The sequence below is a fragment of the Mesoplodon densirostris genome, chromosome 10, assembly GCF_025265405.1.
Source record: "Mesoplodon densirostris isolate mMesDen1 chromosome 10, mMesDen1 primary haplotype, whole genome shotgun sequence".
NCBI lineage: Eukaryota > Metazoa > Chordata > Mammalia > Artiodactyla > Ziphiidae > Mesoplodon > Mesoplodon densirostris.
This window is the reverse complement of record NC_082670.1, coordinates 62,430,087-62,456,540: the sequence shown is the minus strand read 5'-3', so window position 1 is coordinate 62,456,540 and position 26,454 is coordinate 62,430,087. Positions and strand designations below refer to the sequence as shown.

General features: G+C 44.5%; 1 protein-coding gene across 1 annotated transcript; it reads right to left on the bottom strand.

The window, feature by feature from the left end:
* Positions 1-10,785: 10,785 nt before the first annotated feature.
* Positions 10,786-24,265, bottom strand: ZNF852 (zinc finger protein 852). The gene is made up of 2 exons (XM_060109636.1): positions 24,202-24,265; positions 10,786-14,551 (listed from the first exon to the last, which is right to left on the bottom strand). Exon 2 carries the CDS (start codon positions 14,538-14,540, stop codon positions 13,101-13,103), a length of 1,440 nt encoding a protein of 479 aa, XP_059965619.1. The 5' UTR covers positions 14,541-14,551; positions 24,202-24,265; the 3' UTR covers positions 10,786-13,100.
* Between the last annotated feature and the right edge of the window lie 2,189 nt (positions 24,266-26,454).

Sequence of the window (26,454 nt, the reverse complement as noted above, 5' to 3'; positions counted from 1 at the left end):
TGCCTTGTATAACTTCGTTGTTCCTGCTCCCTTCTGCCTATAAAAGTATTTCATTTTGCAAAGCTCCTCAGAGCTCCTTTCTATATGCTAGGTTGGATGCTGCCTGATTCATGAATTGCTGAATAAGGCCAACAAGATCTTTAAAATTTGCTCCGTTGAATTTCATTTTTTTTTTTTTTTCTTTTTGCGGTATGCGGGCCTCTCACTGTTGTGGCCTCTCCCGTTGCGGAGCACAGGCTCCGGACGCGCAGGCCCAGCGGCCATGGCTCACGGGCCCAGCCGCTCCGCGGCATATGGGATCCTCCCAGACCGGGGCACGAACCCGTATCCCCTGCATCGGCAGGCGGACTCTTAACCACTGCGCCACCAGGGAGGCCCGAATTTCATTTTTTAATAGGAAGCTATTACCACCTGTAGGAGCAGGCTACCTGACAGAAGCTGTGGCCTTCAGTTTAGGGACATACTCAACCCATGGTCCAATACAAAGTGAGCTGGGGGAATAAGTACCTGAACCTGACTCTCCCTCTGACCTTCTGCCAGGGCCTGCCACTGGTCCAACCCAACTGGAAGCTGGAGGGCAGTCCAAGAGGTCAGCTTTCCAAGTCTTAAGGCAGGGTTGAGAAGAACCAAGAGTTAATATAGGGGGGCAGGGGGAGGTGCAACTGGAAAATATCCAAAATACCCAAAAAGGAAAATGGGGACTGCTCGTCTATGCCTAATGTGTCCATGAATTTCCTTTTGAACTATGTGAAAGGAAAATAAAAATGGAGTCAGTATTGCTAAGAGAGCTCACTCAAATGGAGCCAGGAGGTAACTGAGGAAGTGGGACTTATACACATCTCAGCCAGGATGGAATCTGAACTTTTGACCACTTATTGACTTAATAAAGGCACAGTGTTCCAGAAACTTAAGATACTTAACAGACCCTTACCCTAAATAACTCATGACAGCCTATTCCTTAAGGGCAAATATTTCCTTTTTGCATTAGAGCCAACCATAATTCTTGCAAGACAACTTTAACAATCTTGCGGCTTTTGCCTTTATAAGCCCCTGATTCTTCCTCTTCTTCAGAACACTCTTTCGGTTTTACCCAAATCTGTGTCTCCCAATTTGCAATTCCCAAGACCCCAAATAAAGTTCTTTGTTCTATGGACACAGAAAAATTAGGATCGCTAAGCCAAAGAGTGTTGCTCACCACCCAATTCTGCAAGGGTTAAGTCATAACCCACTGCAGTTGCTGGCCTGACAGTTGCACTCCAGGAGGAATTTAAAGAAAAAAACAGGATGAGGCACCTTGTGCTTTGGATACACATGAACAAGCAGGCCCATAGATAGCTAGATGTATATCTCAGGAAAAATTTTAATGGCCCTGGATTTCTGAAACTTCCCATACATAGAAAAGCACTAAAACTATTAACTTGAGACGTCTGTTCTTTACGATTTGCAGTATCTTTTTCTTTTGGTGCACGCATATGAAATTCTGTACCAAGATGTACGCTTGACTACACTTATTTCCTAGCCATATATAAACTGGCTTCTCCCCTACCTCTTCAGAGCAGTTCATCAGAGCTGAGTGGCTCTCTCCTAGGCTTTAGTCCTCAGCAAGACCCCAGATAAAACTCAAACACTAACTTTGTGTCTTTCTATAAGTCAACAGTTCTTTGCAGCCTTGGTACTAATTACTGTTCGACAAATAATGTTCCAGATAACTTGTCGCCATAGGGGTGGGGCTGAAGGGAGTGGGGGGGTAGGAAATGAAAATTCATAACCGCTCAAAGGAAAGAGTTGTTTGTTTTGTCTGTTTGAGAACACGGTGTTCCCATCACAGAGGAACTCGAGCAGGTTCTGTGTCTGGGGTGTGCTTATGCAACGGGACCGCAGCTAACGTGGACAGCACCCGGACTGGTGTGGTCAAACAGATCCAGCAGATCGGCCCCTCCAGCGTTTGCACCGCTGCAGAAGCAGTCTCTTTGCTCTGTTTGCTCTGCTCAGAGAGCAGCTCTGTTTTGAAGTCCTGCCCAGCTCCCTGAGGCTCAATCCACCTCGGCCACTACCTGATTTCTCTGAGAGCCACAACACAGAGCCTGTAGCAAGGAGATCTCTTCCGTCCTCCGGTTGGGGGCCTATTCTTGGAGCTCTGTTTCCTGAGTGCTTTACCTCCTTCCACATTGGGCCAGTTTGCTTGGCAGGAGCCCTGGGCAGAGCTTCTCCAACTTTAATGTGCATAAGAATGCAAATCACTTGAGGTTAAACAGGCTTAATTGGTTAAACTGCAGATTCTAATTTGGGAGGTGTGCGAGGGGGCAAAGACTATGTCTGACAAACTCACAGGTGTGAGCGTGTTGTGTTCCTGTACCAGGCTTTAAGTAGCAAAGAACTGTGAATGTAAATCACCGGCTCTTAATTCTGCTGCACAGTATAATCCCCTGGAGAGCTCTTAAAGCATTTATATTACACATCAATTAAGCGCAGAGCTTTGTGGGTGGGGCCCAAGCTTTCCCACTTCTTTAACTCCCCAGGTGATCCCAACAGGTAGCCAAAGTTGACAACCTGGGAGTGCAGGATCCTTCCTTTTATCCTGATTCCCTGCAGTGTGCAAAAGCCACGGGCTGAAGGGTTTTGTTCATCTGCGTGTTTTCAAATTTAAAATGCATCAGCTTTCTGACTTTGAAAAAGAAGGGGGAAAGGTCCCCCTTAATTTTTACCTTCTATTTTGTTAATTTTTTTATTTTTGGCTGCACCACGAGACTTGTGGGGTTCTTAATTCCCTGACCAGGGATCGAACCCAAGCTCGCAACAGTGGAAGCTGGGAGTCCTAACCACTGGACTGCCAGGGAATTTCCTTTACCTCCTATTTTGAAATGTGAAGAGATAAGTGTGGGTATGGTGAGAGAGGATGGGGGTCTGGACTGTGGCCGAAGAAAGGTCAGAATGTACAACTGAGAATCAGCTGTAGCCAAGTGACAGAAAGAAAATTGTCCTGGTGGGATTTTCACTCCTTCTGGTCACAAACCCTGAGCCCCTCTTTGTGGGGGAAAAAACAGGAAATCAAAAAATGTGGTCTCTTTTACAAAGTGATGTTTGTAAGTGAATTTTTTAACTACTGTCTAACTTATATCAAAGAAATACTGATACTTTAAGTAGTACTAAAAAGGATTTAAAATGGAATTCAGCCCCCCTTCCCTTACCAGGAATTCACACACATACTTCCCCCATCCCTTACCCCTCTAAACCCTCCCCTACCTTCCTCCAAAAAGATTATGGTATGCCTCTGGGTGCAGGGGTAGAGACAGCGTCAGGAAGGCTCTCATGGGGAGTTGAAACCCTATTGGTAATGGGTAAGGGATTTGTCTATCTTTGTGTCAGGCCATAGACATGGGGAAGAAAGACTATGGAATCTGTTTTTGTTTATCGCTGTATTCCAAGTGTTGGATGGCAGGGGTATGTAATGATAACCGCCGCAGGGTGAAGTGATGGGGCCAGCAACTCGAGCTGTAAAAGAATTTACCGAGTCAGAAGCAAGGGTAGAAAGCGAGATTTACTGAGTACACTGCAAGGGTGCAGCGGGTGAGACCAAGAGGAGGTCTGCCCCCGGGGGAGAGAAACTGGACTTCTTTTGTCGTCCCTTCTGGTCACCCTGGGATTAATGTTCCACCCATGTGGTGGTTAGGGCTGGGTGTGTCGTTGTTCACTCTTCCAGGACCGCCAACTGCTTGTGACTGCTGGTAATTTTCCATTGGGGGAGGGTGCAATTGTCTTATCTTGAAATGACCTCCCCAGACTAAGATGGCTGTTCTATTGTTAAGCTCCACAATAACCTCTGAACTGAGAAGGAACTTTGAGACCAAAGAAATGAAGCAGGCAACTCCATAAAGTGCAATTATGAAGTATGTTGTAGGTAATTTGCATACAGGAAGGATCAGGCAGATGACCATCCAGAGGCATTAGCAGCTGTACTCAGTGCCGCTGAAAGAGGTACAGGGGGATTCAAAGTATTCCCAAATTGGTTGACTGGACCCGCGACCTTTTGTCTCAGCCAGGGAGGTTCTTTTCCCGATTAGATTCATGCAGCCAATTATGAAACCAATGCTGAGACCAGAACAGCAGAAGCTTTATTCAATGGCCAAAGAATGGAGAACCAGAAACCTAGTTCACAAATCAACTTCTCAACCCAGTTCGGGCAGAGACGCCAAATACATAGGAGGGTGGAGGTTAAAGGTAGGGAATTAGAAAGAGTGGGAGGAATAGTTATGACTTATCTAAGAACAGGGGTATGGTTTGGATGCGGAACTGATGCAACACGCCTTTTCAGTCCTTGAATGGGTTTTTCCGGTTGTTGTCATGGCAATTGTCAACTGTCACGGTGCTGGTGGGTGTGTCTTTTAGCATCCTAATGTATTACAATGAGTGTATAATGAGGCTCAAGATCTACTGGAAGTCAAATCTTCCACCATCTTGGGCCTAGGTGGTTCTAAGTAGTCCGTGTTTTTTTTCTCTTTGCAGCTTCCTTCTGAAACTGAGATAATTGGTTTCTATTCAAGGAAGGGGCAGGAGTATGATTCTGGGGCAAGAGCCTTGGTAAAACATTGAGCCAAAGCCAAAGATAGAATCTGACCACTAATGAAGAAGCACATTCATATCAACCGGACCGGAGGTTTCTCCTCCCCCTGGGGGACTCATGACCATTATTCCTCAGGGATCATTAACCATCTGTATCAGCAAAAGGCATTATTCCAGTTCTAGGATCAGAGGAAGGCAAAGGTAAGAATTGATAGGGAGGGACTTCCCTGGTGGCACAGTGGATAAAACTCCATGTTCCCAATGCAGGGGGCCCGGGTTCCATCCCTGGTCAGGGAACTAGATCCCACATGCATGCCACAACTAAGGAGCCCGCGTGTGACAAAAAAGGAGCTGCCGAGCGGCAACTGAGGAGCCCGCCTGCCACAACTAAGGGGCTCACGTGCTGCAACTAAGACTGGTGCAACCAAATAAATTTTTTTAAAAAAGAAAAAAAAATTGATAGGGAACATATCTAGCTTGGGTGCATTTCTTGTGAGTAGGCTAAAGCTCCGTCATGCAGAAAGGGGACTGCAGGCCTAAAATGGAGCTGACAAACTAGAGTCCGTGCTTCAGCCACACAGCAAATACTTAGAATAGCACTTGGTACATAGCAGATGCTCAGTAAACACTTGTTGAAGAAATAAACGAACATTCTCTAAATCTAAGCCAGGTTTTTTCTCTTGTGATACTTCTTACGTTCAGCCTATGCCATATTTATGTTTTTATAGATCTTATGCCCCTTGCTGGCTTGAGAGCTCCTGGATGGAAGGGACCAATTCTGAGTTTTATCTTTACATTCCAAATTGAGTGTTCACGCTGTTCTCCAAGCAATACAAGATTTCTCACTAAAATACTCAGACTTGGGACTTCCTTGGCGGTCCAGTGGTTAGGACTCCACGCTTTCACGGCCGAGGGCCCGGGTTCAATCCCTGGTCATTGAACTAAGATCCCACAAGCCACAAGGTTCGGCCAGAAAACAAAAACAAAACAGAACAAACAAACAAAAAAACTCAGCCTATTTCCACTAGGAGTCATGACAATTTCTATGTCCCTTTAACATCACCAACAGTTGGTACTGTTAAAAGATAAATTGAGACATTAAAATTTTTAAGAGTTTATTTGAGCAAACATCAATTCAAATCAGCACCGACCTGGAAGTAATTAGGACCACTCCACCAACAGGAGCTAGATGCAAGGTTTTTTATAGAGAGGACAAGGAAGAAAAGCAAGGAAATTGCTTGATTGGCTATAGCTGAAGTGGTTGAATTTATTTGGGAAAACCCAGTGACTTGTTTGTGATTGGTTGTTTTTCTTAACCTTGAGGATATTAGACTCCCAAAATTTCAAATCTATTTTTCTTGGCTAATGCCATAAAAATGGGAAACTTAGTTATGGGTTGGCCTGCAGAGATTCCTTATAATTCGACATTATAATTCCTTATAATTCTACATTCTAGAATAGAATGTTCCTCTATTCTACTCTCGTAATAAAATCTTTTCTATGCTGTTTAGGGCAACTTTGCCCTACTCTCTAAACATCTCCATTATCATCACCCCAAACTTTCGTTAACATGATGCCAAAATTTCAGGGGACTGATTGTACTTAAATATTTTTTTAATTTTCTGTATGCTATGATGTTTGACATCCCCCCCAAGAAAACCATTCTGGCTGGGGAGACTGCCCTTCCTAGGGCTAGCCAATTCTTAGAGGTAGCAAATGTCCCAGCCAGAGGCATGTCTTTGATATGCAAACTAACCAGTCCAGAGCCTCACCACCTCTACTGGCCCATACACCCCAGGAGACAATATTCCTCTGCCTTTATCATCCCAGGGCCAGGTGCTAGGCAACTAGGAACCACCCCTTCAGCCCCAAACCCATCAAATCCTGCCTTGCCTTTCCCTTGAAAATCCCTGTAAAGACCATGACCTAAACCTTCCCCTCACTCCTGACCCCTGACTCTTCACCACCCTGGTGGCTTACCCACGTGGTCCAGCGTGGAGTGCCATGCCTCCTGTCTCTAGGATCAGTGAGTATAATAAAGTTTGGGTCTTTTTTTCTCCTGTGCCTCTCCTCTGTCTCCTCTTCTGGCTGCCTCTGACTGACCAACTCATTAAAAAAAAGTGCAAACACAAACCATACCATCAGCTGGAACATCTTTGAGCCGTGGGCTGCACTTCACTAAGGGAGTGGCGAGAGCCTACAGCCTGTTCAGCCTTTTCTGGAAAGGCAGCTACTTCATGGAGTTGGCTGACACCCTGGAATCCCACTCAGGCTTGATCTTGGATGTAGTATTTCCATTTAATGATAGCATTTTGATGAGCCTGTCCTATTTTATTAGTAGGATAAGTGAGTACTCACTTGAGGATGGACAGCTCAGGTCTTAAGGTCACATACAGGGTTTTGGTGGTCAGGAGCTCTGTTTCCATTAGGGCCAAAAACCAGCTAGGAGTTGCCATTTGAAGGGGGTGTATCTGGCAGCTATCTTCAGTATTCACCGGTCCAAAACCCAAGGGGCCTACGTACGCAAGTAGCAGCCTCTTGTTGCCATAGGCTCCAATCCTCACAAGTAAATCGCCAAGATGTGGAGCTCCAGAAGGCTGGCAAGCACCATTGGTCCCAATGACGGGGTCCATGCCAATGCATCTTGCACAGCCTCTAGAGTCTGCTGCTGTTGGGGATCCCATCCAAGGATGGCTGTCTTGTGGGTAACCATGACATAAAGGACCAAAAGAATACCCAGATTTGATACATGTTACCTCTGATAGCCAAGAAGGCCTACCAGTTATGGAGGCTCTCTCTTGCTGGTGGGGGCTGCCAAGGACAGCAGTTTTCGGCTGACTTTATCAGGAATACTCCGATTACTGGCCCAGGTGGCTCCCAGAAACTGCACTTTTGAGCAGGTCCCTGCATCTCGTCAGTGTTGTCGGCCCTTCCTGCATGTCATAAGATCTACAACCTTGTGTACGGACTGGTCAACTTGTTTCTTGGTCAGGCCAGCAATGAGGACGTCAACACAGTGGATGAAAAGTAGTTCTAGGGATAACTGGGCTTGCTGCAGATCTAGGCCTACCACTGGCAGTGTACTGCAGAGGAATTGAGGTATTGCTATGGACTAAATTGTGCACCCCCTAAATTAACATGTTGAAGCCCTAACCTCCAATTTGACTGCATCTGAAGTCCTAAAATGAGAAATGAAGACAGATTGCAAAAGTGTGCTTATTCTTCAAGACAAAGGAAGAATAACCCTAAAGGTGATTCAGAGATGATCAGGGTTTACCACCTCAGTTTCAAACAGACCAGACAGCTTCCACAGAAGCCATGGGTGCAGATCCACCTGGAGCCTTGGGATAGACTCCCCTGGAGCTCTGACTCTGTCTGAGCTCTGGATGCTCCCCAGAGCATCCAGAAGGTGGGACCATCACCCCAGTGGTCCTGGAGGGCAGAGGACCGACCAAAAAGTTAATTCTTGAGCCTTAAGATCTCATGTAACTTGCTTTGCTAAGTTTTGGACTTGCTCAGGCCCTAGCACACTTTCTTCCGATTTCTCCTTTTTGAAATTGGAATGTGTGAGATTACAATGGTCTCTGCCCCCAGTTCCTGGCACAGAGCCCCTGAAACCCCTGTAATTTTCTAAGTCATAAGAGCTCTAGGAGCATCTTTTATTCTAATATTTGGTCTTTGACCCTGGTTCTTGACACAGGGGTCCTGAAACCTTTGTAATTTCCTAAGTGATAGGAGCATCTTTTATTCTAATAAAGCAACTCTGGGTGAGCTCCTGGATGAAAGCTGGTCACCAGAAAGACCACGCCATGATTCAGAGCTCGGAATTTTCAGCCCCCTTCCCCCAGTCCCGTTCTCCTGATAAGAGAGAAGGGCTGGGAATGGACTTAATGATTGACCATGCCTACACGACAAAGCCTCCATAATAATCCCAATAGAACGAGGTTCAGAGAGCTCCCCAGTGGGTGACACATCCTGACTCCACAGGGACAGAAGCTCTTGTGCTCAGGACCTTTCCAGACCTTACCCTATGTATCTCTTCATCTGGTTATTCATATGTATCCTTTATCATATACCTTTATAATAAACTGGTAAACGTAAGTAAACTGTTTTCCTGAGTTCCGTGAGCCACTCTAGCAAAACCCAAAGAGGGGGTTGTTGGAACCTCTGATCTATAGCTGGTTGGTCAGTAACACAGGTGATAACTTGGGCTTGGAACTAGTATCTAAAGTTGGTGGGGGTGGGGTGGGGGGATGAGGTATGTGTGAGTCTTATGAGACTAAGCCCTTAAGCTGTGCGATCTATTTCCACGTAGTGTCAGAATTGAGTTAAATAGGAAGACACCCAGCTGGTGTTGCAGAGAATTAGTGTGGGGGAAGACACCCACACATCTGGTGACCTCAAGTGTAAGAACTGAAACGTTGTGAGTAGTGAAGGTGACACAGTAGGGAAGAACTGCAGGTTTTTTCAACATACAATGTTGATCCTTTAACTGTCCCAGCACTGTATTTTGGAAGCACATAACCTGTCTGGTTTCACAGGTTCACAGCTGGAGAGGAACTCTGCCTCAGGAGGAATCATAGCTCAAATCTCACCCATATCTGATTTAGATGAGACTTTGTGGACTTCAGAGTTAATGCTGAATTAAGACTTTGGGGCTGTTGGGATGGAATTAACTTATTTTGCAAATGAGGAGAACATGAATTTGGGGAAGCCGGACTCAGAACTTATGGACCAAATGTTTGCCTCCTTGAAATTCATATATTAAAGCCCTAATCCCCAGGGTGATGGTATGTAGAGTTGGGCCTTTGGGAAGTAACTGGGGTTAGATTAGTTTACGTGGGTAGGGCATTCATGATGGAAGTAATGTCCCTATTAGAAGAGGAAGAGACAGAGAGCTGCTCTCTTTCTTTACAATGTGAGGCTATAGCAAGAAGGTGACGGCAGCTAAGACTCAAAGGATCTTTACCAGAACCTGACCATGTTGGCAACTTGATCTTGGACTTCCCAGCCTCCAGAACTGTAAGGAATAAATGTCTGTTGTTTAAGCCACCCAGTCTACGGTATTTTGTTATAGCAACCCAAACTAAGACAGCTGCTAAAGATATGTCCCTCCCAATCCCCTTCCTCCCAAAAAGGGATCAGGCCCAGTTATTATTATGCTTCAAAGAATAATCCCCTCATTATGCAAACTCTTCCAGGTAATAAAAGAGAAAAAAACAAAACTTCCAAATTCCTTTTGCAAAGCAAATTGAATCTAGTTCTGTATTTAAAAAATAAAATAAAATCACCACAAAAAAATGGATTTTATTCCAGGAACACAAGGAAATTTCATTTGGAAACTTGCCAGCAAAATCGATTCTGAAAAGGATAAAACCATAACATTACACCAACAGATTTTAAAAAGTCTGACAGAACTTAGCATCCATTCCTAATAAAAACTTAAGTATAATAATAATTTGCTATAGGGTATACTACATGCCAAGTATTGTTTCAAGTGTGTTACACTTAAGAACTGATTTTATCCTCAAGGCCCTATGAGGTAGCTCCATTTTACACATGGAAGACAAAAGGAAGCAAAGCAACTTGCCCAGGATCACACACCTCAAGAAAGTGGTGGAGGCAGGATTTGAACCTAGGCTTCCAGGCACAAAATCTGTGCTCTTTACCACTATAACATATTGCTTCTTCTAAAAACAGGAACAGAAGAAAACTTCCCAGAGTAGAATATTTATCAGAAACAATGAGAGTGAATGCCATATAAAACTGTGAAATCCTAAAAAACCTTTCTCCTGAAAGTTAGGAACAAGACACTGAATGCCTGTTATTCACTATTCAACATTTTTAAAATATTTGTGCTCACGCACAACATTAAGTGGCATACAGATTAGAATTAAGAGAACACTAATCGTTATTTATTGTATACCTAGAAAAGCAAGGAAGTGAAACTGAAAAACTCTTCAAACAACAACTAATCTAAAGGCTTCCCTGGTGGCGCAGTGGTTGAGAGTCCGCTTGCTGATGCAGGGGACACAGGTTCATGCCCCGGTCCAGGAAGATCCCACATGCTGCGGAGCAGCTGGGCCCGTGAGCTATGGCCGCTGAGCCTGCGCGTCCAGAGCCTGTGCTCCCCAACAGGAGAGGCCACAACAGTGAGAGGCCCGTGTACCACAAAAAAAAAAAAAAAAAAAAAAAAAAAAAAAAACTAGCAAGGTAACTGGATCCAAGTAAATTTTTTTTAAATCACTAATTATTATAATACTAGCAATAACCAGTAGAAATTGAGGTGTGGCTTTCAAACATAGCCCCTTTTCCTCCAACCAAGAGCCTGAGTGCTTTTCTAGCAAGTGAGGACATTCACTGCTACTTAGCACCTAACTCGGACGGGTGGTGGTCAGCTAACAGGGTTATGAACAGTGCTGGATCCCTCCCTCCAGAGACTTAGTGTGGTACGGTATGAGCAGAACCAGAAGATAAAAAATTACAATACTCGACAGAGGGTTCTCTACTAAAGACATAACCAGTCATGTTGAAATCAGAGTAGAGGGCTGGACCTGTGTGTTCATATAGGGTTAGGCTCTCCCCTGGAATCTGGGAGCTTCCAAAGTAAAACACTTTAAAAAAGAAAGTCCTATCGGTTTAAAAAAAATGAAAATAAACACCAAAAATATAGCTATAACAGAAATTTAAAATACTCACAAATGGCAAATTTCCAGTTCTGTCCTCGGTTCGGTAATTTTTTAGGCTCCTAATAAACACTCTAACCTTTTCTGAGATGCCTCACCCAGAATCATATCTAATTCTTATTTTCTTGAGCCTCAACTCTCTTCCCCTTCTTCTCCACTGTCTCAGAGACATAAATCACAGCTCACAAAAATCTCTCTCCTCTAGGTTATGTGCCTGATCATTGTCCCTCTAACCACCTCCTCCTCTGCCACACTGCTGATCCTGTCATACTGCTAAGAGGAAGGGGGTAGCTACCAGGGGCAAAGTTCCCCTAGCATTGAGGCCCTACTACAAGGATGGAAAGAAAAACTTGTGTCTGATACATGACTGCAGAAGAGGAAATCCCCTGAAAAGATTTTCTTATGCCTTTGAGGTATGAAAGTTGGCCCAGAAGATAATCACAATAATTAAGCATACACCTCTCACCTAAAAATCAGATGACAGTTGCAGGCATCTAGAACTAGTTGGTAAGGAAATCAGAATGGTGTGACTCTATTATCTTGTCACAAACTTCATTACTGTTCATTCCAATCATCCAAGAATGCTAGGAGTTGAAATTTCCATGGAAGTTGAGTCTTCTTTGCAGTAAACTTTGATGCTGTTCTTGTTTACTTAGACAGCAGGGTGGAGAAAGCTAGTACAGAACTGGAGTCCATGTTCATGACAAAGTACATTATCACTGGAACATGACAGCTGCCTCCAATACCTAGATACATACATACAAACACACACATGCACACACTCAAACACAAATCCATTAACTCTCCGAGGCTGAGGTAACAGTAGTAAGACTCTAAAGGACACAAGGAGATGATACGAATGAGGCCTTTGTATGTGATATACTATGATACCCATCTTTAGAAATTTTAGGTCTGGTGGTGAAAGGGGAGTTCATGCCCACTTTAAGCATGGTTCAGTTGGAGAGGTGAGTTTTTAAAAGCTATTTAACAACTAGAATATGCAAAGTATTATCTATATGCTAAAAGAAATAGATACTATACCCAACCTCAAAGGCAACATGAAGTTAGTATAAAAGGACACAAAGGGGCATTAGGTTGAGAATTGACAAGGCAATTATATAACAATTGCAAATTATAGCACAGGTTAATTCAAAACACTGAGGTCAATCAACAGGTTAGGAGGAAAAAAGGAGCATTTGAAGAAGAAAGTCCTTCAGAGATGACCTAGATCTTAAAGGTTCAAGGGACACAGATTGGCCAACAGGAAGAAAAGCTTTTCTAGGTAGAGAACACAAGTGATGAGAGTCTAGATTAAAGTAGTTTTAAAAGGGCCACATTCAAGAGGTAGAAAGAATGACTCAGAGTCTTGGAGAATGACTTTATATAAATGGTAAAATGGAGGAGATGGAATAGAATAAGGAAATATCTCTTTCCTTAAGAATATAATTATGGGACAAATAATTAAGAAACAAGATAGAGTTTAATTTTTTTTTTAAGTGAAAGAAGGGAATTCCCTGGTGGTCCACTGGTTAGGACTCCTTGCTTTCACTGCTCAGGGCATGGGTTGATCCCTGGGCGGGAAAGCTCCCCTGCAAGCCGCATGGCGTGGCCAAAAAAAAAAAAAAAAAAAAAAAAAAGGTGAAAGAAAAAGGAAACCTACAAGCACATGAAATGTGTAATCCTTAGTGGGGAAGGACGGTACTGTTACTCCCACTCTCCCACCTTCCTGACCACCAGAGAGCATTTAGGGAATGATCCACTTGGATTAGTGGTTCCAAGAGGAGACCAGGGTGAGCATACTTCTTATATAGAAACCTTAACTCAGAGTTCCTTGCTGTCTTAGAGAATCATGCCTTAAGAAACAGACCGAGCCAGACCTGAGTGCTTTTCTCCAGTGTGAGTTCGCTGGTGGTGATTGAAAGTAGAACGCTGACTGAAGGCTTTCCCACACTCAATACATTCATAGGGTTTCTCTCCAGTGTGAACTCTTTGGTGCACAGTGAGTTGTGAGCTGTCACGAAAGGCTTTCTCACAATCTTTGCATTTATATGGTTTCTCCCCAGTATGGGTTCTCTGATGTACCATAAGGCTAGAATTATGACTGAAGACCTTCCCACATTCATTACATTCATAAGGTTTCTCACCAGTGTGAATTCTCTGATGAATAATGAGGTATGAGTTTTGATTGAAGGATTTTCCACACTCATTGCATTTATAGGGCTTTTCACCCGTGTGAAGTCTCTGATGTCTAATGAGACATTTACTCAGACTGAATGCCTTACCACACTCATTACATTCAAAGGGTTTTTCTCCAGTATGAATTCGCTCATGGTCAGCAAGTTGAGAGATCTGATTAAAAGCTTTCCCACACTCACTGCATTTGAATGGTTTTTCCCCAGTGTGGAGGCTCTGATGTCGAATAAGACATTTACTTCGACTGAAGGCCTTGCCACATTCATTACACTCATAAGGCTTCTCCCCAGTGTGGATTCTCTGATGGTCAATAAGACTTCTGTTAGAACAGAAAGCTTTCCCACACTCATTACACTTGTAAGGTTTCTCACCAGTGTGAAGTACCTGATGGCGGACAAGGCTTTTACTCCGACTAAAGACTGCTCCACATTCATTGCATCCATATGGTTTCTCCCCAGTATGGGTTCTCTGGTGGTCAAAGAGTTTGGAACTCTCATTGAAAGCTTTTCCACATTCAATACATTTATACGGTTTCTCCCCAGTATGGAGTCTCTGGTGTTGAATGAGATGGGAGCTATGGCGATAGGTCTTTCCACAGTCACTGCATTCATAGGGCTTTTCCCCTGTGTGGATTCTGAGATGGACTATGAGCTGAGAGGTCTGCCTGAAGGCCTTGCCACACTCATTGCACTCATAGGGTTTCTCCCCAGTGTGGATTCTCTGATGCCCAATGAGGTGAGAACTCCAATTAAAAGCTTTGCCACATTCATCACATCGATAGAATTTCTGCCCCTTCAGAACTCCCTGATGTTCTGCAGGACTGGAAGACAGGTCTGAATGTCCCCCAAGTTCCTTATATTCATCACACCCATCTTTTGTGGATTTATTTTTATCTTCCTGTGTTATTTCCAAGAAATCGCTTTCCAGTCTGGTCCCTTGTTCACCTGAGGGTTGAACTTCTAGCTTCTCTAAAGCCTCTTCACAGGCATCTCCAGATTCTGGTCCTCCGGGAATCATTCCACAGAGTACTACTGAGGTCCTATTAGATGACTTCAAAACTTTAGAAATTTCCTGCTTTGGAGGCAACTCTGAACTCTCCATCCTGTTCTCACCTGCTGCCAAAAGAAAGAAGAAAACAACTTTCACTCATTTCTTGTCCTACTGAAGAAAGAGAATCATCAGGAGTCTATGTACTTGAAAAAACTTCACATTACAGGTAAGGAATGAGGAGACAAATTAAGAACAGGAGAGAAAATGGGAAATGGCTCAAATTTTTCTTCATGGACAGAAAAACAAAGAAGGGAAGCTGGTCAGTGGAGGCGGGCGGAAGAACAGCCCTCAGGACAGAGGGATGCTGAGCCAGCTCAGCCAGGTGAATAGGCCAGTTGAAAGGCAAGAGACCAGACTGTAAAGCATGGTGTGATCTCCCAGAAGTCACTTAGATGCGATGTCTCCTTAGTAAAATGAGGAACCCTAAGGTCCTTTCCAACCATGACATTGTATGGTTCCACAGTTCTCAGCAAAGATGTTGGGGAGAGAGAGTGGTGGCAAATACCTCAAAACAAATATGAGAAACAATGTGGGCAAACCTGAGAGTAGAAGGGAAATTTATATTATGAGGATGTGATTAGGAAAAAGTGTACATAAAGAAGTGATTCTGGTATAACAGGACAGTGACAAGATTTGGAGAAGCCATGGGTAGAGAAATACTGGGGAAAAGTACTGAAAGGGAAAGCAAAGCTGTAAAATTAGGTATCCCCTAGTCCCTGGAGCACTGGACTGGTAGGTGCCAGTAGGCACTCCTATAAAAATTAATTTTTATAATTTGAAACGTAAATCAAAATACATGTTTTGTATCTTGATAATCTGGAGTCATAATGAGACTGACCAGCAGAGTATCTGCTTTTGAATTCTAGAATTTTTGAATACAAAAGTTGGGAGAAGGCAGAGCAATCACGGTCATAGCTAAACACAGAAATATTGGTTCCTTTCAATCACATCTTAACCAAGGCGGCAAGCCATCATACTACCTTAGCATACGGAAAGTTAAAGATATTTGGTTCCTTGATTCTAAGCTCACCCTCTCCAGAGTAGGCTACTGTCCTAGACCGGTCAACCCCAGAACCTGCCCTGACAACAGCCCCTTCCAGGAAGCAGCCCTGCCCCAGTCTTTCTGAAGGGGAAGCTGAGGCAACCATGCTTTGTGCCAAGCAACCCAGCTCATCCCATGATGGACAACAGGTGACTGGAACAGGGCCAAGCACTAGACCCCAGTGTAGCTTATCTGTAGATTGGTCATCCGCCTCTGCATGGCCTGGGCCAAAGCTCTGCTCAAACAAAGATGATATTTAATAGCTGAACCACCCTTGGAGTCCCTTTCTACATAAATTCTGAATGGAAGGTAGGAAAAACTAAGGAAATTACAAGTAAGAGCTCAAGCTGAAACGATGCATGGAGAGAAGGCAACCATCAGGAGCCACAGCAAGCAGAACATAGGAGGAAACACAAAGTCTACTTAAGAAGGAGCTTGGAGGGGGAAAAAAGATTCAGAGTAAAGAGAATGGGTATCAGTGGGAGGAGAAAACGGATACGCAGGGCACAGCTGTCTTACGACACTGGTGTAAAAATCCTTTCACTTCCACTGTTGAGGTTCCCAGGTCCCCAGGTCCCCAGAAGACTTCGTTTCCTGAAGTCTGGTCTATAGCTGGTCAGTCTGTTCAGGGCGTCCATTCCTTTAGTCTTACTGTAAGTAACTTAGCTCATTGCTTACAACAACTGCTCACTTACTGTAAGTAACTTAGCTCATCACGTTCAATAACTAACTGAATGGCACTCTACTCCCTCCAACTACAAACTCTAATAAACTGGCCCAGCTCAGTGAATAATAAGGAGAATGTTAATAACTATTAAAGTGGGTGATGAAGGAGAGGGGTTCATTATACTATTCTCTCCCTTTGTCTTTTTGTATTTTCATAATAAAAAGTTTAAAAAGAAAATGAATATACCAAAGAAAGTGTAAAGAAGACAGACTCTAAGTACCGGGGAACAGAGTCATTACCCAGTGAGGCCAGGCTGCAGCAATTTTCCAGCACCATGTTCCAGTACAGGGCTCTCTGGCTGAGTGCCAGACCTTTCCACTTTTGCTGAGTATAGTCCACAGACAGGAACTCGAACACTGCAGCCTCGTGGAATGACAAGTTTCTACTGCTCAGGGACATTCCCAGTCTGAGGGGCAGAGTCATTAGAGGCACTGAGAGCACAGGGTCGGGGCCCTGGTGGCAAAAGGGGTGGGGGGAGGGTGGGAAGCTGAAAGGACACGTTAATAAGAGGAGAAGTCCAGGGCAAGATACAGTCAATGAACTCAGTGGACGGGAGCAGCTCCAGGGGAAGCAGTTAGGCAGGGAAGCCACAGGAGCAGACTCAGAATGGGCCAGAGGCCTGGAGATGAGCTCTAGCTATTCCTGGGCCACAGACTTGGAACTCAAGAAGCTCACCTGGGGCCTGACCATCCGGAGCACAGTTGCCGCTGCTTGGTCTCCTACGTTCCCCACTTGGGGAAGGGCAGGCACCAGGGAAGCATGCTGAGCTGAGGGAGGAAAGAAAGCTCTGAGTGGGACCAGCCCTGCTCTTGGCTCCAATGAGGTCTGTATCCCAGCAAGTGGATTCAGGAGAACCCAGGTGGCTCCACACACACAGACCCTCATCCCTGTTCCATAAAGGCATTATCCTTTGTGAGCTGTGAACTTTTCCTGGAGGCAAGAAGGTCCCTGTTCAAACCGAACTGGCGGTTCCTTCCAGCCCTCTCTCTCCCACTCTCGGAAGGAAGCTACACTTCTGACCACCTTCTCTCCCATGACTTCCCCAGCAGCAGCCTGCCTGGCCTCCCCCTCACCTCTCTGCCCCTCATTCCCTGGCTTCTCTTCCTTCACTTGCCCTCTCATCACGGACACTGTAGGTGTTCAGGTCTCAGAGGTTCTCCTTTCCATCTCTCAGAAATCTCATTCTCTAATGCTGCTCTCACAGTTCCTTGTTCTCTCCTCCACATCTAACACAAGCTCTAATTGCCTACTGAACATTTCATCTGGTGTTCCATAGTAGCATAAACTCAGTGTCAAAAACGCATCTTCTTACTATCTTCATTTCCTATCTTCCCACGTTTTGTTAATGATTCCAGACATCAGTCAAAACCTTTAATTTACATTCTCTTTTCTTTAAACCCACATCTAACCGATATTCCCCAAATTGATATTCAGATTCAACACAATCCCTTTCAGAAACCCAGCTGGTTCCTTTGCAGAAATTGACAAGCTGATAATAAAAAAATTCACTGAAAATTCAAGAGTTCCAGTACAAGGCAAAAGAAACTTGAAAAATAAAAATAAGCTGAGGGAATTCCCTGGCGGTCCAGTGGTTAGGACTTGGCACTTTCACTGCCATCGCCTGGGTTCAATCCCTGGTCAGGGAAATAAGATCCCACAAGCTGCACGGCACAGCCAAAAAAAAAAAAAAAAAAAAGTTGAAGGATTCACACTTCACAATTTCAAAACATTTGACAAAGCAGCACTAATCAAGACAGTGTGATACTGGCATAAGGATAGACATATACCAGTGAAATAAATTAAGAGTCCAGAAATAAACCGATACATCTACAGTCAACTTATTTTTGACGAAGTCCCAAGACCACTTAAAGGGGAAAGAGACTCTTCAACAAATGGTGCTGGGACAACTGGATGTACTCATACAAAAGAATGAAGTTAGACCCGCACCTCAGACTATATATGAAAATTATATTGACAGCAGGCCTTGGCACCTGTTGCAAACTGGCCCCACTGCTCTGTGTACCAAATCACAGATGACGGCTAGCTTTCCCTGAGAGCATGGAACCCTCTGTTTCCCACCATGGTTAAGCAAATTTCAAAAAAAATCACTACCTTCATCCACGATTAAAACAGAGTCCATCATCTCCTATATTTGCTACAAACCAATACCTAGGCAATGTCTCCTGGACTCAGCGAGCACTACTAGGACTGACAAAAAAGAGACAACCGTAAACTGAGATGGGAAGAAGGCTCACACCAGAAAGCCTGTCATCACTCGGATAAAAGAAACTGCAGTGCTGCTACAAGGGGATGGAGAATCAATTGAAGAACTACTTTGGAAGCTGCTGAAGTTCTGGCAGAGAAATGAAACTTTGCTGTGAAAGAAGGGGGTGGGGTAAGGAAAATAAATACACAGAGAAAACAAAAGCAAAGGAAAACTGAGAAGTGATAAGGTACATAACTGCAGGCCTATAAAAAGAGACTTGAAGACACAACAACAAGAGGAGGCTGAAGAGGAAAGGTGCTTCCGGAGCGGCAGGGGCAGGCTCCAGCCTTGCTGAGCCGCAGCAGCACCAACGGGAGCTGCTCAGGAGGGAGCTGAGAGTCAGAGAAAGAGGTGAGAGACTTTCCCAGCCAAACTTGCAGAACAGACTGGGGAAGAGAAGGACACTCAGGTGCAGAGAAATCCGGGAGTGAGACGCAACAGAATCAACTGGAGACCAGAGGGAAATATTTTGAAGAAACGCACCCAGCGGGAAATGTAAATGGCACTGACCTGTCTCCGGAAATTGAGACCCACAGGGAAGTCAGCACCAAACATAAGCCTCCAAGCCGACCTGTTCTGAAGCAGCTGCTGCAGAAATGTCCAAAGAGGTCAGTGAAATATTTGTAAAGAGGTGATGAGAAGACGGACCAACAGAAAAATGAGGGCAACTGCCTGTGTATATGGCAAAAGATTCCAGCCCTCTGAGCCCAGCCCCTGCAACTATGAACTTGGATAAAAGTTAGTACTTCCTGGGACTTCCCCGGTGGTCCAGTGTTAAAGAATCTGCCTTCCAATGCAGGGGACGATGGTTCAATCCCTGGTCAAGGAACTAAGACCTCACATGCCGTGGGGCAACTAAGCCCGCACGCCACAACTAGAGAGCCAATACGCCATGGAGCCCGAGCACCACAACTAGAGAGAAGCCAGTGCAGCACAATTCCTACATGCTGAGACAAAGATCCCACATGTCACAACTAAGACCCGACACAGCCAAAAAAATTTTTTAAAAGAAAACCATTCCTTTAAAAAAAAAAAGTTAATGACCTCTTGGGCCTTTCGAAGTCTGAATGAAAGCCCCACAGCATAGTAAAGAGATGGGGCCAGTGAGCTGAAACTGCCCAATTAAATTCAGGTATCCTAATGCCTCAGGGTTCCTTCCAGGTCCCAACTAGCTTCTGAGGACAGAAGAAAAGCTTCATTCATCAACTTGTTAAGATTATACCACAATGGGAGCCCCCAGGCCTGGGGGGGCAACCTGAGATGGAGCAGGCCTCTTCTCCCATAGAGCTTCATCTCTCCGCCCAGTTTCATTCCCAAATGAAAATGGCTTTCAAAAGAACAGGGGAAATCCCAAGCAATCATGTGGGCATTTTTCAGGGACATTTTCTTCTTTCTGTCATTTTCTTTTATCAGCTTATATGCAATGTAATTTTGATTTCCTTTTAAAATCCTCATTAAGTAGTCTCTTGTTCTCATGCTTTTCCTGCCCAGTGAGAGTGTACATAAGGTTTACTTTATACGCTGATAGTAAGTAAATAAGTTTCTAAGGCAATTGCCACTAAAGATTGCTTCTACGAAATAATGCCATTTGCAACAACATGGATACAACTAGAGATTATCATACTAAGTCAAGTAAGTCAGAAAGAGAAACAAATATCATATGATATCACTTATATGTGGAATCTAATATATGGCACAAATGAACCTATCTACAAAATAGAAACAGACCCACAGACATAGAGAACAGGCTTGTGGTTACCAAGGGGGATGGGGCTGGGGGAGGGAAGGACTGGGAGTTTGGGATTAGCAGATGTAAATGATTATATATAGGATGGATAAACAACAAGATCCCACTGTAGAGCAGAGGGAAATATATTCAATATCCTGTGATGAACCATTATGGAAAAGAGTATTTTAAAAGAGAAGTCTATATGTGTTTAACTGAGTCACTCTGCTGTACAGCAGAGATTGGTGCAACACTGTAAATCAACTATACTTCAATTTACACATTTAAAATGTTAAAATAATATTTATACTAATTTGCCAATTAAAAAATAAGCTCAACCTAGTGCCCAAAATTTGGTGTCTAAGTACCACTCTACAATGAATGAAACCAGAAATCCTTGCAGAAATGGTTGACTCCAGGGCTGGGGGAGGTAAAAATACAAGATGAGTAACTGTGGTGCCTGAAAATCAGAGAAAGACACACAACAGGATGGAAGCATGTAAGGGGAAACAGAAGCCAACTTGAAAGAGCTCCCAATGGCCAAACTCAGAATAACTTAAGCCACAAAATAAATAACAATACATGCAATAAACCCCCAAAATAAACACTGATCACACACTGATGTAACTGATATAATTAAGTAAATAAACAAAAGGGAGAAAAGGCACAACTCTTCCTCACAAAGAATTCCAGTTAATAAATGTAGAAGAAAAAATAGAAATGAAAGGCACCTAGAAGAACACCACAATAATAACTGCTACAGACAAGATCCACCAAGAAATGCTAATTAGTGGCTGAAAGTTGAGGAGAAAGGATATTTCTATGCAAAGTCTCAAAATGTCTTCCTCAAAATAATTACTAATTACAAAGGAAAGACAGCAACTTTACAGTGATAAAACTTGGCAGAAATACTGGATCAAAAGTAGTATCACTAGTAAGAAGACATATTGACATCATCCTCAATCTAAGCACGAGAACATCTGACAACCAAATCGAGAGGGTCATTCTAAAATTACAAATATAAAATACTTCAAAAGTGTCAAGATCGTGAAAAACAAGTAAAACTGAGGAACTGTCACAGACTGAAGGAGAACAAGAAGACATGACAATTAAATGGAATGAGGGATTCTAGATTGGATCGTGGAACAGAAAAAGAACATTAGTGAGACAGTGATGAACCCTAAATAAATCAGCACTTTAATTAACAGTATTGGACCCCTGTAAATTTCTTAAGTTTGATGGCTATACTATGGCTATGCAAGATACGACCTTTAGGTAAAACAGGTAAAGATATAAGGGAACTCTGTAAAGTTCAGACACCCTCTGTGAGTCTACAATTAGTCAAAATAAAAAGGTTTTTTTTTTTTTTGGCCGCACCATGCAGCATGTGGGATCTTAGTTCCCTGTCCAGGGATTGAACCCATGCCCCCCGCATTGGAACACTGAGTCTTAATCACTGGACCACCAGGGAAGTCCCCAAATAAAAAGGTTTTTAAACTGAAGAAGTCTGAGTTGTTACTGTGTTTGTTTCTATCTAGAAATATTAATGTCTAGATATTATGGATTAACTTGGCAATAAGGGCACTGAATACTGTCAATGATTATCATCTCCAATTTGTATTCTTTCTTTCATTAATTTAACAAATATTTACTGAGCACCTACTATGTCCTAGGCACTAAGGTCTCTGCAGTGAATAAAGCAGACAAAAAGCACGGCCTTGAGTAGCTTATGAGCAGACAATGAAATAAAGACAGCAACAGGTCTTACGTAATATAATAAAACAAGGAAAGAGGATAAGAGGCCTAAAATCAGGGCAGAAAAAGTATAAGCTCAAAAATTCAGTCTAGAGCACATGACGACTCACCTGAGGGACCTCTTTCAGACAGTTTCTGATATTAAAAATACTGAAGATTGCAAAGTAAAATGACTTATATTTTACTACATTTTCTGTATTTTTTCTCTGGAGAATGACAGCATAGAATGCTCATGCACTAATACTTCCTGGATACCAGAGCCACAGAAATCTTAACCTTGGCATAGCTACTATTTTTCATGTTTTTGTCAGTTTCCCTTCCTTATAAGTACATATAGAGGTTTATCTTCAAAACAATCCCATCTTTTTGGCTTATTTTTAAACCAAAATTTGTCTGCCTTTCTTCAGCATTGAGAACAACATGCAAGAGCAGCCTCATCTGTTAGTCCCTGAAAATGCACACATATACACATGAGTATAACAAATGGAAACTCCCTGAAATCCCTAAGCAAATTACTTCCTTGCAAAATAAGCGACCAAACATTAAGGAGTTTTCAGTTTGGAAGTGAGATAGGCTGGGACCTGGGACCCTTCGCTGCAGTGCCTGCACCTGGACAAACATCTCCTCCACCAACAAAACACAAAGAAACTATAAGGGGCTAAAAATCACTGCTTCCAGGCGCAGCTGGGGCAAATTATGAACAAGATACAAAAAGACCAAAAACCCAACTGCCACTTCTGAGGAGCTGGGAGCAAAAGCAGAGTATAGCCCATGTACCCTGCACACAGCACCACCAAGGGTGGGTAGACCACCGAAGCCACCCCTCATTTGGGACCCCCAGACCTACCTCTACCCTCACCCCAAGTAAGACCCCCCCCCCCGCCGCCGCTTCAGGGAGCAAGCAAAGGAACCTGTTACTTGTTTTCGCTCCCTCCTGCTGCCTTGCCTGAATTTCTTGTCAGGCCTCTTCTCAATTTCTATTGATTAAGGAGGCCAAGAACCCTGGTTGGTGACAGACTCGCAAACAGTTTGAAAGAGGATGGTGTTCTTTTCCTTGCCACCACTTTTAACTTAGGAAGGAGACTATTTTCTTATTTCTTTTTTTTTTTTTTTTTTTTTTTTTGCTGTACGCGGGCCTCTCACTGCTGTGGCCTCTCCCGTTGCGGAGCACAGGCTCCGGACACACAGGCCCCGCGGCCATGGCTCGCGGGCCCAGCCGCTCCGCGGCATGTGGGATCCTCCGGGATCGGGGCACGAACCCGTGTCCCCTGCATCGGCAGGCGGACTCCCAACCACTGCGCCACCAGGGAGGCCCTTATTTTCTTATTTCTTAAGCCTATATGTCAGACGACAGTAGAGTGGTTTTAGGTTAGTGCTGTTACTTGTACTTAAAAACTGCATTTTATAGACACTACTTTTATTTTGAAAATAGAAATAATCACCCTAATAAAGAATTTGCTATTTTTCTGCACAAACGTCACTTGCTCAGCATTTACAGCTTCATGTAATGTGTATTATACGAAATAAACTGCAAACAAAATGTTTTATTTTAACTATACTTGCAAATATATATCTCAGTGGTGTCATAATGCTGGCATCAATTTTAACCAATAAAGGAACAAATGCATTCCGGAAGTTGAAGATATAATTTTCAAGAAGCAACAGTATGAATGTACTTAATGCTACTGAATTATACACTTTAAATGGTTAAAATGGTAAATTTTTATGTAGCATATGGTAAATGTTATGCATATATTATCACAATACTGTTTTATTACAATACTAGAAAAATTTTAAGCAATAGTAGGATCCTGTTTCGTAGTTTAAAATTTACATATACGTATAAGAGTTTGCATAATCATGCACAAATTTTAAAAGGTCAGGAAGCCTCCAGACAAAAACATTAACGGACTGCAGTTACTTTTACTTTTCTTACGCTCACCCGCGTCATCTAATTACCTGTAATGAATACGCTTTGTTTGCATAATTGGGAGAAGTGATAAAACACAGAAACCATTACTCCAAATTCGCGCCCCGGGAAGCGAAGCGTAGGCAGATACGCCCTCACCGGGGCGGGTCGGGCTCCCTGGCCAGACCCCCGCCCGGGGGCAGCCTCCAGGCCAAGCCTCACCCGCCGCCTCCCGGGAACCCCGCGCCCGCACGGCAGCCCCCGACGCCCCCTGTTGCCCCGCTCACCGACGCCCGCGGTTGCGAGACTCTCCGTCCCCGGACTGCACGACCCGCCCCACGCTAGCCCCCTTTCCGGGCACTCCGCTGGTCCGTATCGCGCACGCGCATGCCGCTCCGGGCCTCTAGGCCCCTCTAGGAAGCAGGGAGGGCCAACGTCTCGGCTTCTCCCAGGCCCTAGTGCCTTTCTGGGCGACCTCTGAGCCCAGCCCGTAGGCTTGTCCCCCACACTCCCCACCTAACCTAACCCGCTGGACGCCTGCCTTCTGTTCGTGCCCCAGATCTCTATCAGTCTTGTCCTGTTTTCCTACACCCCTTCCCATGTGTGTGCAGGGCTTCACTCCAGGGAAGAATGATATCAAAGCTGTTTCTTATCCCCAGCTGCTTGAGTGGACCCCAACTGGGTCTTTCCTTGCTAGGTGCTACTGGCTCAATAGAATGAGACCAGGTTCAGCAGAGCAGAAACTTTATTTGTTGATCAAGGAATGAGGAGGGGTGCCTCCTGTTCTGAAGCCCCCTTCCCCTTGAGGGAGGGAAGCCTGCAACTTTTAAGGGGTAAGAGGTGGGTGTGCCATCAGAATTTGGGGGAAGAGGTGGAGATTTCCAGAAACAGCAGGAGCAAGAGCATTCCTCTGGGCTCCCTTGCAGTCAGCACTAGCTGTGCCTAGCAAAGTGCAAGTCTCCACTTTGGGCAGTGATCCTAGCATGGTAATGAAGCAAGGGCAGCTTTCACACACTTCCATCTCATTGCACAGGTGCTGCCCTCGTGGTCAGACTAGAACCGGTTCAGGAGAGTTGACTTTTGCCATCTTGGGCCTTTCTGGCTCGGGCCGGTTCTTCGGTTTTGCTTATGTGGCCTTCTGCCTTCCTTTCTATTAAGCAAGCATGGCTGTGGCATAGATTAGCAGATTGTGGCGTGGGAACAAAAAGAGAAAGTAGGTTAGCCTCTGTGCAGTTATGGGTCTCTTTCCGGTGACAAAGCCAGGAGTCAAAATACTGACCAGGCTGGCCAGAAGGAGCTGTTAAGGGGACCACTCATTACTCCCTGGGGCCCCTTTCAACAAGGGGAACCAGATGCTCAGGGAGGCTCTGTTCCAGGACAGTCTCTTCCCCCATCACCACCACAACCAGGGGTACTTGCTTATTCCCAGCCCACAGGCACACAAAACTCTACCTTCCCACAGCTTCCAGCTCTTTTATCTTATGGGTGACTTCTAACAAGGCTTACCTAGTGGGTGAACAATGGTACTATTTGCCAATATGTGGAATCCTGGAGGAGTAGGTTTGGGGAGAGAGGGGCTGCTTGAAGAAGGGCTGAAGTCACATCAGGAGACTGCCCAGTCCCTGTAGGACAAATGTCTTCTATCGACAGCATCAGAGAACCTGGAGGGTGTGGAGCCAATGCCGTAAAGACAACCTGCTGCCATTGGAGGACACGTGCAAGCTGCTGTGTCAAGGGGCCAGGTAGCTGTCCGGTTGCCCTCTGGTACATGCATCCTAGTGCCAGGCCTCAGCATGTTGCCAACTGATGTTTCAGTAGGAGGGATGCTTATCCGTGCGCTGAGGCTCTGTTCCAGTCGTCTGAACCACCCCAGGTTCTTTGTCAATGCCCCAGCCACCAAGGATGGAAAGAGAGAATGGATCCTGGCACCAGAGAGCTATTGATGAGATGGAAGAGAAACCAACGGCACAGCATAAGTGAGGAGGGTTCAAGCAGCAACATATAAAAAGTGTAATTGGGGACTTCCCTGGTGGTCCAGTGATTGAGGCTCTGCGCTTTCACTGCAGGGGGCGCAGGTTTGATCCCTGGTCGTGGAACTAAGATCCCATATGCCTCGTGGCGCGCCCCCCACCACACACACAAAAAAGTGTAATTGTTAAGAAAACACAACATGAGGTGGTACAAAACCCCTGGGCTAGCGATATTTGGAAACTATTACCACCCCTAGGAGCAGGCAACCTGACGGAAGCTGTGGCCTTCAGTTCAGGGACACGCCCAACCCCATGGTCCAGCACAGTGAGCTGGGGTAATGTTTCCTGACTCTCCCTTTGATCTCCTGCCAGGGCCTGCCACTGGCCCAACTGTGAACAAAGAGTATCTCTCATCACCCAATTATATAAGGGTTAAGTTGCAACCCACTGCACTCTGCACCCTGAGAGGAATTCAGGATGAAAAAGAGATAAGGCACTCTGTGCTTTGGATAAACAGGCCCCTAGATAGTTAAATGTATATCTCAGGAAGAATTTCAATGACCCCAGATT

Bases quoted from the DNA above. Each gene is read 5' to 3' on its own strand.
- ZNF852 (XM_060109636.1), bottom strand. From the start codon at position 14,540: ATGGAGAGTTCAGAGTTGCCTCCAAAGCAGGAAATTTCTAAAGTTTTG.